This window comes from Durio zibethinus, chromosome 21 (assembly GCF_047325235.1).
Source record: "Durio zibethinus cultivar Kanyao isolate XHJ-2024 chromosome 21, ASM4732523v1, whole genome shotgun sequence".
In the NCBI taxonomy this organism is placed as follows: Eukaryota; Viridiplantae; Streptophyta; class Magnoliopsida; order Malvales; family Malvaceae; genus Durio; species Durio zibethinus.
Window position 1 is genome coordinate 12,297,245 of NC_143182.1, and position 21,237 is coordinate 12,318,481.

The 21,237-nt window shown below is 29.1% G+C and overlaps 2 protein-coding genes across 4 annotated transcripts; both read right to left on the minus strand.

Annotated features, from left to right (window-relative positions):
- Nucleotides 1–1,354: 1,354 nt before the first annotated feature.
- On the minus strand, nt 1,355–6,411 carry LOC111305648 (choline-phosphate cytidylyltransferase 2-like). 3 transcript variants are annotated; one of them, XM_089750618.1, is made up of 8 exons: nt 6,074–6,411; nt 5,675–5,788; nt 4,893–4,988; nt 4,626–4,668; nt 4,383–4,538; nt 4,228–4,308; nt 2,181–2,279; nt 1,355–2,065 (listed from the first exon to the last, which is right to left on the minus strand). In XM_089750618.1, exons 1-8 carry the CDS (start codon nt 6,214–6,216, stop codon nt 1,832–1,834), a joined length of 966 nt encoding a protein of 321 aa, XP_089606744.1. In that variant the 5' UTR covers nt 6,217–6,411; the 3' UTR covers nt 1,355–1,831. The 3 variants fall into 3 exon arrangements, with proteins under 3 accessions (XP_089606744.1, XP_089606746.1, XP_089606745.1); XM_089750620.1 differs by lacking the exon at nt 5,675–5,788 and having other exon boundaries at nt 6,074–6,406; XM_089750619.1 differs by lacking the exon at nt 4,893–4,988 and having other exon boundaries at nt 6,074–6,406.
- Nucleotides 6,412–12,345: 5,934 nt separating this feature from the next.
- LOC111306250 (uncharacterized) lies at nt 12,346–13,621 on the minus strand. Its single transcript, XM_089750991.1, has one exon. The coding sequence runs from the start codon at nt 13,319–13,321 to the stop codon at nt 12,629–12,631; it is 693 nt and encodes a 230-aa protein (XP_089607117.1). The 5' UTR covers nt 13,322–13,621; the 3' UTR covers nt 12,346–12,628.
- Between the last annotated feature and the right edge of the window lie 7,616 nt (nt 13,622–21,237).

Below are 21,237 nucleotides of genomic sequence, written 5' to 3' on the forward strand. Positions count from 1 at the left end.
AATTAAAATAAACAAAATGAAGTCTTAAAATTTAGTTGTTAGAAATTTTTTTAAGAGAGAAAATCATATTTTGCATGAATATTGTAAGTAAAATATAAAACCATAGTAGGAGGAATATTACGATTAAAGAGGTCGTCAGCTTGAACTTAACGAGATTGAAATATGTTTCAGCAAACCATGTTAACATAATGTGGAAATCAAGTATTCTATTACTTGCTCCAATCTTCTCATGATTTCCTTTAAAGAGTTGGAAGAATATCAATATTTTCTTACGGTCAAGTACTTGGGGTAAAAGTAAAGTTGTAGTGGCCAATTTTAGCAAAGATTCATGTTATCAAGAATTCATAATCAAAATTTAAAAACATATGTGAAGTGAGACTTCAAATTCTATAATCTCTGTTCTTTTATCCCTTTGGATATATATATAAGAATTTATGATCAATGGTCAAGTGCTAAGTATCACACTTTATATATATTTAGTAAATGGTAAAATAATAAAATGGAATCACTCATTGTTGCAATCACAACTTATAAATGTTAAAAATTAAATGTGCATGCAAAGTACAAAGAGTGAAAAATTTTTATCAGCCAATTATAGTATTTTTTAAAAAAAAAAATTCACCTGAAAAATAACAAATTGATTTTGATTATTGATAGTGATATGAAATCAAATCTAATTCTACGAATTGCTTTCTTCTGTCTTCATTACTTTTAACTAATTCGCTTCCAAGAGATTTTTGATTGGTGTGCTCACATTACTTTAAGTATCTGCTTCTTTAAATTCTATGCAGCTTGAAGGAAAAGCCAATTAACTTTCTTCAATACAACTAGTTTATAAAATCTAGATTCCCAAGCCTACATTTTGAAAAGAAAAACTTTCTCCAACACCTTACCGATTTGGGGTTTGCTTTTGGTCAAGCTTACTTAACACGAAAGGCAGCTATGACAATCAAATTTTTTAGACTGTTTCAAAAGTAGGAATTTCAATACCATCAGTTAGCTTATAAACCACCTGAAAAAAAAATATATATCAACAAGTTAGAATCCACGACTTAATCTTAAAACTCAATCAATTTTAAGAGATAATATCCAATAAATTTTACATTATACAAAAAAAAAAGAAAAATTACTTTGTGTCAAACAACTAATCCTTTTCATTTCCAACCAAATCCAACGTCCTAAAAATTCAATAATGAAAATAATTGGGGTGTTACCAAAGACCATATAATGGTGCTTACGGCAGCAAATACCATTGTTGAATTATTGGCCAAAACTCAAACTAAATTTGAAAGCATTACCATGAGTACTCGGAATTGCTAGTAAAAAAAAAAAAAAACCAAAGGACCATCTAACATTTTTGAGCCTTAAATCTAAATCCAAATACATTAAAGAAGCATCAGTCGTGAACAATACCAAAAAGAAAGATATGACAATTCTAGCCTCCTCGATGAAGTAAATCATATCTGTGTATGGCTAAGTTCTAGATTTGATAAGAAAAACTATACACATATCCTACGCGGGAGATGAAAAGTTGTACAAGTCCTTGCATCTTACCAACTTACATGATAAGAACAGGGAAGCTCCAGGGCGAAAATTTTAGCAAACATAACCTCACCAATGGGAATAGCGTTTCCAGGTATGACTGGGAAACATGTATCTGGCTTAACAAAGAGACATGGATAAACAAATTATAAAAGAAAAGGCTTTCTACTCAAAGCCTAGCTCGATTTATCTATAACATCAACTTATCACACATTCCACAGCTACTACATAGAACTTTACGATACCCCATAATTAGTAAACAGGAACCTGAAAGCATGCAGAAGCAAATTTACTTCTTTTCTTTCTCAGCCTTCGTTTCTTTTGCATTTTTCTTGTCTTTCTCGTCATAATATTCGTCATCATCATAGTATTCATCATCGTCATCATCATAGTCATCATCATCATAATAATATTCTTCATCTTCTTTGTCTTCATCACCGTTGCCGTTTTGCAGCAGATATGAGGAATCCCTTGACTGCTGCCCCCTCAACCGCTCCTGGATTCGATCTCTGATTGTAGTGCCCTGAAAAGCACCCAAAGTTCTCAAGTGAGGCAACATTATCGTCATTACATTCCTGAAACTTTTTACATGCATGCACTTGTCGTTACTATAAGCATAGATTATCAGATTTGCTAACCATTTTGTGGAAACCTTCTTCGAACATCTCAAGAAATCCAGTGACCCAGCGGTCAGCATTTTCCACCCACTCATTACGATGCATAGCAACAGTTTGTATCTGCAAGTATTGCCAGGAAAGATTAGTAAATTACATTATGCTTATGATAAGGTTAGGAATAACAGAAAAGAGGATGTAGAACAATAAACAAACAAATGCGGACCGAAAAAAGCATTCCAGATCCACCCAAATAGTACCTTACCACCTAAGTGTGTACATATTATATACATTTGTGCATGCATACAGATAAACATATACACAATAAAAATATAAAGATAACAAACTGAAGCACTAGGTTACATGAAACGTAAAATATGAATCTGATGCATACATATAAATGTATATACAAAAAATAAAAAAATATAAAGATAACACACTGAAGTACTAGGTGACAAAACCTAAAATATGAATCTGACCGAAAGGATGCCATCTGGTTCTGATTACTGACAAACTCATAAAACTGCACTATAATTTTGTTGCTAGAAACAGTTAATCTCTTATTCCATAACTGTAATGATCCTTTCTGGTGACATAAATCCAGGGATGGAGGAATTTGGAGTTTGATGCCCAACTCCAAATTCCTTGCTCAGATGTATGTCATTTATTTTTGGTACTTATGAAACCCCAATGGCTTGAACAGAAGGTAACCGTCTACCACTACAAACCCACGGTATATTAGAGGATAAAATACAAGGATTTAATTTTAGACCAATCTGATCGTGCAATGAAAGTGAAAAAATTGGATTTGAACTAAAGAACATAACCATCTGTAATTCATACATCATACTATCATCTAAAGGCACTCAATCTCATTGTTTATCGGATACCATGGCTATGTTCGCCAACCAAACAGTCTAGCCACCTCAATCTGACTTTTCTAGCCAGCATGATGAAAGTGCAACCATACACAACAGAAGTACAAACATAATGCAGAATTGACCAAATATGAATCATGAGGTAATCCATCTTTTAGATTTTCAACATTGCCAACCATTGTACTAACCTACCAAAGGCAACTAGACTTTAACAGTTCTAAAGCTAGCTCCTACCTGGACCAAATTTTTCCAAGGTAAATGACTGTTTTTTGGGTGTTTGTTACCATGTATGTGTATGTGTATGTATGCATGGATTTATTTAATTATTTATCAACTTGTGGAAGCAAGGCAAAGTCGAGGGAAAATGACAGGTAAACGAGTTGGGAGGCACCAGGGTGTGGTGACAAGGAGGGGATGGGGATGGGTCATGGTATGTGATGTACAGATGTTTACTGAAAGGTCACAAGGCTCTTCAAGTCACATAAACATGCAAGGAGTCTGCACAATCTAACATTAATGGAATTGTAAAAGGCTAGAAAAAAAAAAGCATAAATAAAGTCAATATTAAATTACTTAGCTATGAAGGCACTTCAATGTATTACAAGGAGAACAACGCATCTAAGGGTAGTATGATATTAATATACTGCAGTGAATTAAGCTCAATAGAACTCATGAAACCCTTTACGCTAATTATCGTCAATTTGAGTAGAAGATACTTTCCTAGATACAGCTCCTCCAAAAGTTTTACTTGAATAAATTCATGGAGTTTAGACTTTTTGTCATACAAACATATACCACACATCCACAGAAACAAGTTCTGTATGATAATATCAATGACAAGTTGACAACACTAGAACCAAGCTAATTTTGCTACTCCTTGGGTTATTTCTCTAAGAAATCTTTATAAACTCTAGTCACCATATTATTTATGCACATGCTCCACAGAACTCAAGCAAATTTAAAGAGAAAATATGCGATAAATATGCTAAAAGTATCATGGAAGGACAACCTGTCATGAAGAACTGACAAAAAAAAAAAAAACTTCAAGTACATTCACCACCACACAAAAAGCAGTGTGCATCTTACCTTCCAATAATGTACTAGATTCCAATAATAAAGTATTAGAGATGCAAGAATAACAAAAGAGGGAAAGGTCATTAAACAAGATAGTCATCACATAAGAGTTGACATACCTTTTCTCCTACTTTTTCTTGGTGTTCCTTTACTTTTTCATGTAGTTTCTTCAGTCTCCTGTTCACTCTCAATCTTTTCTCCTGTTGACATTAATGGGTATATCAACAAAGAAGCATTATTAACAAAAACAATACGTTCAAGACAGAGATCATACCTTCACGTAGCTAACTCCAAGCTCTTTCCTTGAATATCCACGGTCCAAGTTACGCAGCACATACTGGTTATAATCTTTAACAATTCTCATTATAATATCTGACGTAGAAATCCCTTCAGTTCGTTTTGTCTCCTTGAACTTCCCAGCAGCTTTAACCTGAGAACAAGAGAGTGCTTAATATAAAACAAAGTTTCAAAAAGCACCAAATGTGATAAGTGCACAGAACTGTCTCAATAAACTTACAAACTCATACACATCCTTCCCAGCTCCACTGGCATCAGCATAGCTGTAAATGGTTTATGGCAAAATGTAAAGACACATGAATAGATAAATGTCAGGTATTTATATATTTATCAGGAAATATAAGTTTAACAGGAGCAAGGACTAGAAAGAAATAGGAAAAGTAAAAACAAACATACAGTGATTTTCTATTTATATATTAATCTTTCTTAACAATGCAGTATTCACCATAAATAAATTAGTTTCAAAGCAAGAATTGTCTATCCTTACGGAAGTGAATCATGAGCCACATAGTCAATGTTGTGTTTATCTAGAAATTCCTGATCGATCACCCATGGGGCATTAGGAATGACTTCATCAACCCACCTGTAAGAAATGAATAATAAAGCCTTGAATGAAGCTCTTGACAGAACTATAGTTAATTCATACGAGTTTATAAATTAAAAATGAAAATCTCATTAAAAGATGTGACAACCGCTTTCCTTCAAAGAAAAAAAAAGTAAGTAAATTTATAATTAAGGTTCCATTTGGTTGCAGCCTTTGCTACTTGCTTTTTACTAAGAATTTAGTACATAGAAAGCAATAATTGATTAAAAATGAACAAATAACACAACATCAATTCTAACATAATTATTCAGTGAAAAGAAAAATTATGCCTTATACAAAAAAAAAAATTACAATTTTAATTCTTATTTCTTAAAATTTACTATTTCCTTTTGCATCCAAAGGCACACATTTTGCTTTTCACTCTTAAAAGCAAAACTCAAGCAACAAAAGCAACAACCAAGTTGTACCTCAAATAAGCATCCTAGGGTGAATTTTTTTCTTTTATAATGTTTTTCAGTACAATAACTAGAATAGGTTGAGAATTGAGGCTTTGTTTGGTAGGAAGGATGAAAGGTGGTAAGGACGGAAAATTTGTTAATCTAATGGTTAAAATTCAAACCACTTTCATGTTTTATAACTTAACCATTAGATTAACAAATTTTCTATCCTTACCTTTCCATGCTTCCTACCAAGCAAAACCTGAGAGTTATAGAAAGAAGTAATACTTGCAGTGGCGAAGCGATTCATAACGCTCTACGTCGGTCATAACAGTTTTGCCCTTGTACTTGTGAGTTATTTCATCATTGCAACATCCAACCAGCAAATACGTATTGGTAAACCTAATATTTCACAAAATTATATCACATAATCAAAAAAAGAAAAGCAACATCAAGTAAAAATATTTCTGATTAAAATAAACAAATCTCACAGATGAAACAAAATTCACAAAAACTTTAAATAAATAAAAAAAAAAACCCAGAAAAGTTACACAAGATCAAAAAATAACCTATAAATGAAAATTTTGAAAGAAACCCATTAATCACCATGAATTTCCAACGATACCCAGAAAAGTATGCAGATCAAACATTTAAAAAGAAAAAAGGAGAGAAGGGAGGAAAACGGACGATTTCTTGGCCTGTTCGAGGGAGCGAGCGTGACCGAAGTGGAAGAGATCGTAGATCCCATCGGCGTAAACACGGACAGGGCGATTGGGATTGGGATTGTTGCCGTTGTTTTCGTTCTTAGTAGCAGAGGAGTCGTTGTTCATAGTGGAGATTTTGGAATTTGAAGAAAAAATTTCGACAGTTTAAATATTTCTTCTATGTCACTATAATGCTTACTGCTTTTCTTCGAAGCCAAAGAGAGGGCATTCCGTCTGCTCTGTACCGTCGAATATGCGCTTCTTCCGCGTAGTATGAATTTTTTTTTTCTTGTGTTGTCATGTTTCTTTATGTCACAGTTCAAAAAATGCCTTTCCAAAGAGGAAATATTAGAATTTTGGTAGATTTAACTGTTTAATTAAATTATAGTTTGTAAGTTGATTATTTAATAATTATAATTTAATTATAATATAATTATTAATTATTAAATAAATTATATAAATATAATATTTGATTTAAAACGAAATTTCAAAAAGTTATTTAAAAAATTATTTTCTTCAAAAAAAATTTAATTAAAAATAATTCTTTGCTTATAAAAAAATTATTACTATTTTTATTTTAATTTACTTTTAACTTTTAACTTTTATCTATCTAATTCCACTGAGTAAAATATTACATTTTAAAATTTTTTCAAACTCATAATTTTTAAAAATTTTACTAACATGCATGTTATTTGAATTAGTTATTTTTAACAAAGTTACTATCACTTTAAGATTATGTTTTAAATCATTTAAATAGACATAAAAAAAAAAAATCTAGAAATAGGATGATATAATAGAAAAATGAGAAAAATATAAACTTTAATTTGACTAAATATTTTTGTTTTGAAAATTGACTTAATTTAACTTCACTTTAACTTGACTTTACTAAATTTAAATTTTCAATAGAAATCAAAATAATCAATTTGGAGTGTTTTTTATAATGGAAAAAAGAGGAACATATATAGAACTCAAACTCTACATGGAGCTCAAATTAAAGATTGGGATTTTATTCAAAACATTTATAAATTTTCCTTTTTTACTTTCCTTTAGGGAAGCTTCTATTTAAATCTTTTTTTTTCTCTTTACATCTTTCTTTTTTTTTTTTTTTTTGTAAAAACACCCTCAAATAAAATGACTTAACTAACCTTCAACAAATTACCTTTTAACCCATTTATTATTAGTTTAACAACTTTTTAAAAATGCAGATTTAGAAAATTCAAAGACTTTCAGAAAATACATATCCTAAACAATCAAAGAATTTCTAAAAATACACATCCAAAAATTTTAAAAACTTTTGAAAATATATATTCTGAAAGTTTAAGAAACTTTAGACATGCATAATCGAAATTTTAAAAACTTCGCAAATATGCATTTTGGGAATGTCTATAAACTTCCAAAATTTTAAAGTCACAAAACCTTAAATTTCAAACCTCAAATAATAAAATCTAAACCCCGAACCTTAGACTACAATGTTTAAACTTTAAAATTATAAAATACTAATATCTAATCTTAACCTTAAACCTAAACTACTAAACTTCAAATCTTAAATCTACACACTAAACCACAAGCCTTATACACCAAAATCTCAAACCATAAACCCTATTCTTCAACTCCTAAACCCTAAACTATTTTGTTATACGAGAATTATTGTGTTATATGTTATCAAATTTTTTAGCGGGTTCTTAAATATGCATAAGTAATTTATAAAAATATATGCATGTAACAATTTATTGTAATATTCAATAAGTTAAAAAATGTTTAAAATTACAAAGTATCTTTAAACAAATATATACCTAAAAGAAACTTAATAAATAAAACCCTAATCCTTTCTCCTCTTGATTCACAAATATACACGTCAATGTTTGACGTGATGTAGCAGTTTGGCAACTCATGTAGACAGACTACTATTGGTCGAACATGATGACCTAGATAATATGGACCGTACACTCAAAACTGCTTCACTAAAAGTATCAGCTTTTTAATGTAAGCCAATGGACATAACATTATTAGAGGTAGTTGGATGCCTCCGATCTTTTAGAAAGCCAAGGTTGGTTGTATTACGACCTCGACCTCAACCAATGCTACCCTCTCTCTTTCGTGCCGTACATGCTGTCATATAAAACAAAATATTAAATACTTAATTTAATAATTTAATAATTTCACGTAAAATAAATTTTGAGATTTGAGGTTTAGGGATAAGATTTTTTCGTTCAAGATTTAGAGTTTAAAGTTTAAATGTTTAAAGTAATTAAGAGTTTAGATTTATAAACTTGAAAACTTTGAAAGCTTTTGGAAATGTAAATTCATAAGTTTTTGAAAGTTTATAAAAATATAAATCCAAAAGTTTTCAAAAGATTAGGTTTCGGATATATATTTTCAAAAGCACTCAAAAGCTTTCAAATTTGAAAATTTAGAACCTTTCAACAGCTTCCAAAATTACATATTTAGAAGCTTTTGAAAATTCATATCTAAAACCTATGATTTTACACACGATATTCAACTAAACCGTAAATGAAATCAACGAAATCAAAAGAATTTAATCAAAATAAAACAAAGTCAAAGACAAATTACTTCTAAATTGAACTTTGTTGACTTGATTAATTTTGAAAACCAATAAATCTGAGGGTTTGAATTGGGATTTTAAGGTTTTCAAGGGATTTTACAATTTGAAAAGGAGAGAAGCATGATGGGTATTAGGGGTTTAAAGGTTATAGGTGTATTAAGTAAAAAATGGTTTGAGAGTTTTGAATGTGGAGTGTAACAAGAAATTAGGTATAAAAAGAAAAAAAAAGTGTAAATAGAAGCTCTTTTCTTTTAGGCCTTCGTCACCTTTGTAATAAAAAAATTTGGGACTTATTTTCTTATGGAAAGAGGAAAGAGGTTGACTATATATAACCGAAACATACCGAGGATGCAAAAACATGCAGACATTTCTTGCAAAATGACCCTGTCATTGGTAAATTCTTAAGAGATTTTCCAACCTACCAATGTTAAATGAATGTATGAAAATAAGTAGGGAAAATTTTTAGTTCATAGGTTTCTTTGTCATGCTTCTTGGTTTGGGTCCAATGGTAGCCCAAACTTACCACTGCGAACAAATAAGATGTTTTTTTCTGCTTCTATAGCCCATTTTCTTTTCCAATGTCCATCTTGGCGTGTGGGGCTTGTAATTGGGCCAATAATGCTTTAGACTTGAATAATTGCAATGGCTGTTGTATGATAACATGTTAGCTTAGGTTTGTTTTTTTTTTTTACACAAAAGGTTGTAGATTATAAAAAGTGAAGAAATTATATGTCAAAATTTTTAACACCAAATCTATTTAATGAAAATTTTTTAAAAATAATTATACGAATAAATTGAATTAAGTACCAGATTCTAGTTTAATATGGTTTTGATTAGAGAAGACAAAAAAATCCGTACCCGACAGGTTCCGACCCGACCTATTATAGTTAGTTTTTTTTTTTGAAAATTAGGTATCAGATCGAGTAAGGTGGCATGAAGAAAAAGTCGGGGTCGGGTTTTAGGGAAACCCGACCCGATATATATATAAATAATTTTTTTTAATTAATTATTTAATTTTATAATTATTTTTTATATTTTTTATATATATTTAATTTTATATTTATATTAAAAATAATATTTTATTAATTTCGAATCAGATCGGATATAATTTTATATAATATCGGATCGAGTCGGATTTGAATATAAAAATAATAAAAAATTAATGGGTCGGGTCGAGTTTGGGTTTTGCATGTTTGAAGTTGGGTCAAGTTTGAGGCGAACAAAAACCTGTCCCGATCTGACCCGTTGTCATCCTTAGTTTTGATATTGTGTTGATATGATTTTGGCCATTTGTGGCAATTATGATTTTGATTTGTTAACTTTGGTGGGCACATGAAGAATTTGGATTGGGAAGTTTTGTTTTATCCCTATTTCTTTAAGAAGAAATTGAAAATTATCTTAAATAAAATAGTAATGCTTGGACTAGGGCAACTACAAGTGTATAAATTTGTAATTCTTATCGATTTATCATATTTTTCATTTAAAGATTTTGTGTTTTGAAAATACTAATAATGTCACTAATTATCGTATTTTTCTAAAGAATTATTGTAGTGTTCTGGCCTATAAAATTTATTGTACTAACATTGTTGGTATTTTTTAAAAAGAATTTAATTATTTATTTAAAAGGCAACTGTGGATAGTTGATGTAATATTTTTTATATATTAAATTAAAATACCTTTTTAACAATATTTCCTTTTAGCAAAGGAAATTCACAAACATTTAGTATGAAATGCAAAAAATTGGTTCTAGAAACTTAAATTAAAAAAAAAAAAAAAAACCCTAGGAAAATAAACGAAATGGGATCCCCAATAGGCCAATACCATTCCCCAGAATTTTGGGGTTTCACAGGCTTTTTGGGACAACAATCTAATAATGATATCAACTTTTTTTTTTCTTTAAATAGCTTTTGGCTTTCTTGTCACCAAAATCGAATCTTTCATTTTTTTTTTTTAATTTAAAAATTTTCTAGCCTTCAAGAATGGCAAGTTTATATTTTAGTAGTAGAAAAATTCTTTAGTTTTTATAACATGGCTTTAATGTAAAATCATCTTTGTTAAGAAGAAAGAAAAATTTTTTTTACAATAACATTTTCATTTTAATACCAGTTCTTGTTTCCTTCCACAAAAAAATAATAATAACAACAATTCACATTTGTTTTTCATTAACAAATTTTAAGAAGAAAATTCAAATCTAAATATTTGAGTAATGAATATACATAAAGATGTTTAGAGACAAGTCAAATTCGATTGATATCTTGAAAAACTTGTTCAAGATTCGTCCTGTTCATTAAAGTTTGTTTAAATTTATTATGATTAAAAATACTATTAAAATATTAATATATTAAAAATAATTATTGATATTTTAAAATATATATTAAAATAAAAATAAAATAGATGTAAATACATTAATAAATGTGCAATTATACTTTTATTTTGTAAACCTATGCACTTTCAATAGTATTTTAAAAATTACCGGGCCAAAAAAATTTAATACTAGCACGGATTGCTTTTGATGGATCAAGTTCAAGTCCATTTAATTAAAACATCAAAAGGTGAAGATGATTATTTTTTTTTTTTTTTGTCTTTTAAATTATAATTGAATTTCAAATTTAAAAATTTTAATTTTGAAATTGACTTTAATGCTACCAAACTAAATGCTCATTGGTAACAGATAAAAACTTTGAACAAGCTACGCATGGAGTAGAAACAGTTCATTGGCATCAAATCGGGTTTTGAGCAAGTGGCGTATAGAGTACATTCTACTTTTGTTTATATATATAATACACGTGTTTGATCTGATATAGTTACTGTAATAATGTTGAAATTAAGGTGCACTTAATAATGTTCTTTTACCAATTAAAGATTGATGTAAATCTTAGTGAATCAGATAGCACCCCTGTTTAATTTTCAAATTTGCAACGATTAGCCTAAATTTGACTTTGTCAATTTCCATGTTCCCCTTTTGATGTCAATTGGGTCCCATTACACGCTCAGATTCACCCCCTCTTTCCAAACCATTTCACACTCATTTATTTTTTTTTATAAACATTTATATCATTTTTTCCATCAAATTTTGACTTCTCGTGAGCCTTTTTCCGTTACTGTTTTCATTTTTGCACCTGTAGTCCACTTACATGCATGTTTAATTTTTTTTCCACTCAAATTTCGGCGATTTGGAATCAAATGTTTAACCCTAAAACAGATTTAAATTATTTTTCTTTTTTAAATTTAATTGGCTTAGTATTAATTAAAAAGTACATTTAAGAAATATATCAATATTTGATTTAATAGCATTTGATTCATTTTTCTTTTTTAAATTTCATGGATTTAATATGGATTAAAAAGCACATTTAAGGGTCACATAAGATATATTAATATTTGATTTGATAATAAATGCATATATTCTTGTTCAAAAAGTCAAGTTGATATCTCATTTTTTCAGTAAAATTGATGGAATAATGGATTCTAAACTTAAGAATGATCATAAAATATGACTTTTCAATCTATATATTTGATTCTTCATAATTTGGTCACGTTTTCTTTGGAGTCACATCCATTTTGAATTTTATTGGGTTCGGTATATGATCTAATTAAAGATAGTGTGTTCTCACCCGAAAGCTTACATGTAGAAGAACAGCTGAAATGGAAATGGAATGTTAGAAACTGATTTTTTTTTTTTTTCAAACGAAGAAGACAAGAAATGAAACTAGATAGATGATCCCAATTTCAACAAATTAGCTTCAACAAATCCCACAGTAGGCCCATGGTTTTTGAAAACAAGAATCCTTCACCACCTTCTAATTAATTACTATAAAAAACTCCCAACTCCAAACGTTGGAGTCTATCAAGTTCTAATTAATAAACATTGGCATAAAAAAACGAAACAACAGTATAATTAAAACGATAATTACATTGGTCAATGTTTGTCGCTGGGACAAGTCAGTACCTAACTTTTGTCCTTAATGGCCCTGGCTCTCAAAACATGAATGTAGTGTTACTCCTTTTGTCATTGGAGGAAGTTGCTCTAGAAGGAGGAACCTGAGAGGAAACACCCTCCACAACAAACCCTTCGGACCCAGCAGTAGCTTCCATGTTCGGCCTAGGGTTTCCCCCATGTCTTTGAAGGAAAAGGTCCGCCGCCCCTGGATTATTATTGCTGTTCAACGAAAACATGTACGGGTGGTTTTGCTGCTGGATTAATTGATGATGATGTTGTTGTTGTTGTTGTTGATATTGCAACTGAAATCCAGCAGGAGAAACCATGAGGGTACTAGGGTTAACATGGGGTTGACGTCCCCCGAAACCGAACCCGAAATTCTGTCCAACGGGGTGAACTCCCGCTGCAAAAGGTGCACTAGGACTACCAGTGAATTGTTGAACCATGGCTCGGAAATTTGTAGTATCCGTGTTGAGCAAGGTAGTAGGAGTTCGCCTTGACGCCCTCGATCGTCTTCGAACTGGCTTCCCAACGCGGCCTTCGGGACTCAAATGGCTACCACTCGAACTAGCTAGGCCTGAGCCTAATGGGCTTGGTGCGCTGCTCGAGGTGATTGTAGTGCTAACAACACTGGCTTCAGAACCTTGATCACCGAACATAGATTCTGATGACAAAACACGAACACGATCATTTTGATGGTAAAACTTTGGCCAATCAGTAGGACTAGACATGGTTTAACTCATGTCCAAGGGGCAAAGAGACATGAGCAGAAAGAAAAGAACAGTTACAGCAGCTGAAAATACTCAAGAATTGGTATTTTTCTATTTGTTTTTGTAAGGGAAGAAGACAGAGCGCAAGTTGACGGTATTTATGGTGGCTTTCAACGTGGTCAGAGGAAGAAAATTAGGAAAATCGTGGCCATTGAATTTGGTTAGAGTTTAGATGTCTGAAAGGAACTGCACGTGACAGTGCACGTGGGATATGGCGGAAAGGGAACAAAAAAGTTTGGCAGATTTGTGTGGGTTCTGGAAGTCGGGCGAGGGATTTAGCAAAACAGGATTGTTTCCTGGAAGAAGCAATTGCTTATCATGATGACATCATCTGTCCAATAGCCACGTCAGCAATGACTTGTTTTGCGGTGGATGTTGAAGACTTTGCATTCGTTCAAAGTTGTAATAACCTTCTATTGTGTGGAAACACCCCAGTGCTTTCTAATTTTTATAATGTTATAAATTAAAAATAATAATAAATTACGAAAATTTACCATGATACTAATAATTTGAATGTAATGTATTGATTTTAAATTTTGTATTATCTACAAACAATGTTATTATTTTTATTTTTCTTATCAAAATTTAAATCATTTAATGCAATTTATAAATTAATGAGATAAGTTTTAAATTTACCATTTAGCTTAAAATGATAGATTAAATTTTTTTTTTTGAAAAAAATGGATTCATTTACTTAAAGACAAAGGTCTTGGAATACAATGTCATAAATTTCAAAATGGATTTTCTGCGATAACCTTTTTTAAATAGGAACATTCTTTTCTCCCAGCCGCTGCTAGCTTTGCAAGCTTATGAGCCATCCCATTCACTTCAAAATACGTGTGGGACACCATTCATTCTGCAACATTGGACAATTCCATTCTAATTTCCTCCAACAGGTTCCCAATTCTTAAGAGATCGATTACCTTGTTTATATTGATTTGTGAGCTTACCCACAGTGCATCTCCCTCTAGTATCAGTCTCTACATACGCATGTTCCTTGCAAAATTAGCAGCTCTTGCAAATGCCATTCCTTTAATAATATTTGGGTCCCTTACGCCATTAACAATTAGGTAGAAGACTCTGTACTTCTCCTAGATGGTTTCTAGCAATGCCACCAATACCAACCCTGTCCTCCTTCCTTTCCAGTGGCCCATCAAAATTGATTTTTATCCATCCCTCAATCGGTGCTTGCCATCTCCCTGGAGTACACTTTTGATGTGTCTTTTTTCGCTCATGTATTTTACGATGCTTCTCCAGATACTGTTGCACCAATGTGATCGTGGCAACGTAGGTTTTGGCTCATTATTCTTAACTTTTGTGTTCCTAGTTCCCTATATTTGTCGCCCAACATACTGTTGCAAACCTGTTAAAACTCACTTTGTCCAATCTTTCAGCCATACATGACAACCACTATTTAACGCTTTGTATTTGATCGTTCTGCCAATCTTCACCTAGATAGACCAGTATCCACACCTTTTTTGCTTTTACACAATCTCTAATCGCATGCATTACAATTTCTTCTTTTTCGTCGCATCTTGGGCTTCTCGCATGATCCATTATTCCCCTTCTTTGTAACTGACCAAACATTAGGAGTATTTCATGCCACATCCTCCAAATAAATGTTCTGATCTTAACTATGTATGGATGAATACCATATGCTCTTCCAGGTGGTCTTCTCTCCATTAATGTCCATGCCTCTAATGCATGCTTCCCTGTGGTTCATGTCACGATCTTTTGATACCAACAAACGGTATCCATTTAGCACATACAACCCATCCTTTGTGTAGTGCCATGCTTGCACATCTACTTGGCCATTCAAAGCTATAGGAATTGCTTTGATTTTTCTGGCAGTTTCCTCATGAAACATGGTCTCTAATTTGGCGACATCCCACTCTACCTCGTTTTCTTGGAAGAGGTCCTTAACCATATCATCCCTTGGCATATAGTTTGTTTAAGGGCTCGAAATGAAGTGTTTTTCTTTTGGTATCCACTTATCATGCCAAACTCTGATTTTCTCTTTGTTTCCCACCTGCCACCATAATCCAAGTTTTAAGACTTCTCTCCTCATCCATATGCTATGCCATGTGTATGATGGTGCTCTTCCTAACTCTGCCTCCTGGAAGTTGGTGTTGGGGAAATATCTTGTCTTTAAAACCCTGTAAACAAACAAAGGAGAGTTGTGCATCAATCGCCACCCTTGTTTTGCAATCAGGCCTTGTTAAACAATTCCATATCTTTGAAGTTCATACCTCCCTCTTCTTTCCTCATACACATTTTCCATCATTTTAACCGGTTAATCCCTCTTTTTTCCATCGAATGTCTGCACTAGTATCTACTTATGGTCTTGTTGAGTTCTTGGCACAATCCCTTTGGGAACGTGAAGCATGACATGGCATATGAGGGCATCAATTATGGTACCACCTTGATGAACACTTCTTTCCCATCGAGCGATAACCATTTGTGACGCAATTATTTTATTCTTTTGTCTATCTTTTCTAGGGTCTCCTTGAAGGCCCTTTTTTTTTCCCTCCTAATGAACATTGACAACCGCAAACATTTCTCTGGATTAATGTGGTTTGCGCTTCGAATATATTCTTCGTCATTTCAACCATATCATCACTTGTTTTTGTGCTGAAGAATAGCTCTGACTTATCATAGTTAATCTGCTGCCCCGAACCTCTTTTATATAGCTTTAGCAAGTCCCCCACCAAGTTGTATTCGGTTTGTTTTGCCTCGAATAAGAGCAAACTGCCATCTACAAATAAAAGGTGGGTAATTTCTTAGGCCATGGGCGCTTGCACAAACACCTTGCAATAGTCCCTCCCTTTGTTTTCTGTTTAATAATGTTGACAATCCCTCCACACAAATGAGCATTGAGATTGATTTTGGTAAAATGAAAGCAACGATGGAGTAACGATGGTAGTAAAGTGGAGTATAATAATTGATATATAATAAATTTTATGAATGTTTATATATTTAACAAATAACTAAAATTTTATAAAATTATTTTTATATCAAATCATAATTTTTTAAATTAATAATAATATATTTATACATATTAAATTTAACAAAATAATTTTTTAAAATATTAATATATTTTTACATCCTAAAATAAAAACAACTAATATTTATTTACTTTATTAGTTATATAGTTATCTTTTTTTATTAACTAATTAATAATTTATTTAATTATATAAAATTGATTATTTATTTGTGTATTTTTATTTTAGTTATTTATTAATTTCTTTATTAAATATTTATAAAAATAGTTATAATAAATTAATTTAAAATTTTTTTAGTTAAAAATAAAATAAAATAACAAAAAATCTAAATAAATAATGAAAAATGTCAAACCAATCTATAAGTGCATGGACATATTCATTTACACAATATAATTTCAAAGGCTAAAAAAAAAAAAAAAAGAGAGCTGAGGTAATACAGAACAGAGAGGTGAAGCAAAAAAGAAAATTTTTATTGGAGGAACAATAACCGGTGAAATAATAGAATCCGATGCAACTGAAGATTTTTTTTTTTTTTTTGGTAAAAAATTCCGATGCTAATTGAAAAATGTTTCACGACATTGATCAATGTCTCAAACATGATCTTAGTCCGATTGAAAACTTCATTCCCAACCCTTCGAAAATGCAATTGAATCCAAATGATCCTTAAATTTATCATTTATCATAAAGCTAAGATTGGTTAACACTTCTAAAAATCAAGCCTAAGTCTAATTCGTACATTCAAATTAAATTCATTATTAAAATATTAAAAAATATTTTTATTTTTTCATTTTTTCATTTTTTTTTTCAAGAACGGGATTCGAACTCTATTTATCTGAGTAGGAGGATCATGTTCCATCTATTGAGTAAAATATTCTGAGTGCCAAATATATATTATTTATTAATACTAGATTTTGACTATGTGAGTAAAAAAAAAATAAACAGAAAAAATAAGTGAAAAAAGATAGTTACCTTAACCATGAAAGTATTGGATAGTTCTGTAATTGAATGTTTTGAATATTTTAAAATAAAATTAATTAAAAAATAATTAAATTTCATATTAAATGACATTTATATCTTTTATTATATATATATATATATATATGTTATAATGTTGAAGAGTAGCACGACTTATGAACACCTTTATTTATTATCATTTTTGAAGCAATATAGGGATTGAATTGTAAAAATGAATAATAAGTTTAATCAACTACACTTATGGATAAAAGTGAAATTTTCACTATACTATAAGTCAATATTCAATTTGGTCACTAAACTTCAATTTTATTGAGTTTTGTTACCATATTTTTGTTTTTATTGAATTTTACTACTGTACTTTTAATCTTGTTTTTTACTGAAAAAAGTTACATAAAATATAGATTTACCAAATAATTTAGTGTGAGTTTTCATATTTTAGCACATGGATGTTAATGTAACAAAATAATAATAATGATATAGATGTTGATATGGTAGAGATAATATACTTTGACTAGTTCCATCCAAAATAAAATTTTAATTAAAAAGGAATTTTAACCTAAATTGTTACAAAAAGAGAATAAAAATTTATCCAAAAATTTCAGTAAATTACTAAAAAAGTTTTTAGTCTTTTAAAAAACATTAATTATCATACCAATGACCTTAAGATTGGTCCAACTTATTTTTAATGTAAATTTTATGGCAATCCATTACATGCAATCATATGAAACAAAATGAACTTAAACCCAAAAAAAATTCGAAATCAAATCCATCTAAATTCCAATTGATCAAGAAATTAAAGACTTCGAATTCAGAACAACCTAACCCTAAAAAAATTTGAACTAAAAACAACTCAACTTCAAAATGTCACGAACTAAAAAATGACTTGATCAAAACTTGTAATAATCCAAACTTAATACCAAAAATGCAAAGAGAAATTCTATTTTCAGCCATAAATTTGCTCATTGCGGCAAAAAATTTATAATTTTTTCATTATAAAATTACCCTTGCATTGATGTACTTTATTTTTTTCTAATAAAATTACTTTGTAACCCTTATCTCTTAGTCACATTCAATTGCCTTACTTTTCTTCACAACCCTATACCACCTAAATCAAACTCCTGCGCCTCCTAAACTAGTTAAATCAAATTCAATCTTTTCCTTTAGGCTTAAATATAAAAAAAAACATTTAATAAAAAATTAAATAATTATCCAAATCTTTATTATTTTATCGTAATCAATTAAGGTTTAAAATATTTATTTTTTTAATTGAGCCTTTAAGTTTTTTTTTTTATCAAATTGAACCTTAAATATTTATTTTATCCAATTAAACTTTCAATTAAATAAAAATAAATGTCATGATTAATTAATTTTTATCTAATAAAAATTCAATTGATGAAATAAACTGATAAGAGCTTGGATAATTATTTAATTTTAGTTCATAGGCTATTTTATACTTGTGTCTTTCTTTTAAGGTTAATTAGAGAACGCAGGAAATAGAAGTGGAGAATGAAAAGAAAAACTATCATGACGTGGAAGAAGACTACGAAAAATGTGAACTATCCATTGAAGCTTAAAAGGTCGTCCAAAATTTGTAAAGGTTTAAACATGAATATTAAGTTTGTTAAATGAATTTGAGTTTAAACTAAAGACTTATTTAAAAAATAAGTTGGCCTTTGGACATAACATTTAAAGTTTAAGCCTGGTTAGCTAGATAATTATTTATATATATTTATATTTATATTATATAAAAATATAAATAATTAGATAATATATGTGTACATATTATTATCCTATGCTTATATGTATCTAATTTCACTCAAACATTAAATTAAATTAACAAAATCAGTTTTTTAAGTTTTACTTTGTTGATTATTTATTATGTTATAGTTAATATTTATTATTAAATTTATTTTTATTTAAAAAATGTGCTAGGTTAAGCAACAAATGAGCCTCGTATTTTGGATCGGGTCAATTGAAATAAATTTAAAACTATTAATGATCTGTTTAAATATAATTTAAATTTGATTCAACCCAATTCAATTTATAAATAGATTTAATATTAATCCAAACTTGATTTGAACTTTAAAAAGCTTTTTTAAAATGATACGAGCTTGAAACGTTCTGTACCCATAAGGATTTAAATACAAAATAATTAATATGATATAAACCTAAAATTAGATCTGAAAATTTGTATCATTGTATCATATAAAATATTATACTTATATTATATTTTACATAAAAATTATGTGTTACATTTTGTGTGGACACAAAATAAAAAAATATAATTTTTTTATTTTATTAAATTTATTTATGATATTTTTAAATTTTTTAATTGTGTTATTTTTATATTTTTTATTCATATTATTTTTATATTATATTATCATATTATATTTTAAATTATCAAATCTATTTAAAATACTCAAATCCAAAACATTCTACTGATCCCGCCGTTATCCACTTCTAAATGTAAGTAAGAAGAATGAACAATAAATTTTGCATATGCACTCAAGCGTGCAATTAATGAAGGTACGAACAAAGAAAAAGCGAGGAAGCACTGTAAAAAGGAAGACGTTGAGAAAAAGAGAACAAGGTTTTCAAAATTCAAATGTAAAGTGATATCATTTTATATTTAAGTTTAAAATAACAAAACAAAGGGTTTTGATTTGGAAAACAGCCTGGGAAAAGATGCTAATCATATACTTGAGAATATATAAGATTATAAACAAATTCAAAGGCATCTTACCTAATAAGTTGTTTTGACTGCCATTTTTTGAAGAATGTCTGCTTCTTACCCACCTTTTCTTCCTCAATTTGCGGCAAAGATATATTGGCTGATATGTCTTATTATTCTCGTCATTATATAAAAATAATATTGTTATTTTCATTTTTGTATCGATTGTACTGATCGATATATTTTAATTATATCAAAATAAAATAAAATTAATTAATAAAATAATCTTTAAAAGTTAAATTTTTTTATTATAATTTATTTTTTTTATATTTTAATTTTTAAAATAAAATTTATAAATATTTCAATTTTTTTCAAGAAAATAATTATACTTTATGTCTAAAGTTTAACAATCATAAAGTCAAGATTAATTTTTTTATCTCTTTATTTTTATTTTAATATTTACATAAAAATATTTATTTAAATACCACATAATCAGATTCAATATTTAAAAATATCATGATAAATTAATGATATTATTTTTAAAATTTTTAAACTTATTTATTATAAATAAAATATGAGAATATTTTGAACTAACCCTAATAGATATTTAAATTTACTATATTTCTAAATTGTCATTTAAATTTTTTATCATAAATGATAATATGAGTTATCTAATTAAACTTTAATTTTAATTTTGACTAATTAATAATTAAAAGTAAAGAAATGTTGCATTCAAACATTTGGTAAACTATTCCCAAAAAATTTCTTTTTAGAAAATTTGATTGGCGGATAACCCTCTTACTTTTTGAATAGGGTTCGAATTCATATTTCTCCATATAAAAAAACAAATATTAATTAATAAATTAATAAATAAATTTGATAAACTATTCCCAATTTTTTTTTTTTTTTAGAAAATTTAACTAGTCAACATATTTTTTGTGAAGTTACAAGCACAAAAAAATTATAATAATAATCAAATATTATATGATTATACGAAATCAATGAATTAAATGAAATAAATAAATCAATGAAGACACTAACATATAATTAAATAAATTCAAATAAACCAAAACTTTCCCCTTTTATTTTTTATTAGAATTTTGATTTTTTGAATTAAAAAAATAAACATATAAATTAAAAATTAAAAGAAAATTATAAAAACATAACAAATAAATAAAACAATGAAAATTTAAGTTAGACAAAGCTGGTTTCATGTTGAGATCTAAACC

Coding starts and splice junctions, on each gene's coding strand:
- LOC111305648 (XM_089750618.1), bottom strand. CDS start 6,216: ATGAACAACGACTCCTCTGCTACTAAGAACGAAAACAACGGCAACAAT. Junction 5,789..6,073: donor CTCGAACAGGCCAAGAAATC/GTCCGTTTTCCT, acceptor GTGAAATATTAG/GTTTACCAATACGTATTTGC. Junction 4,989..5,674: donor GAATCGCTTCGCCACTGCAA/GTATTACTTCTT, acceptor CATTTCTTACAG/GTGGGTTGATGAAGTCATTC.
- LOC111306250 (XM_089750991.1), bottom strand. CDS start 13,321: ATGTCTAGTCCTACTGATTGGCCAAAGTTTTACCATCAAAATGATCGT.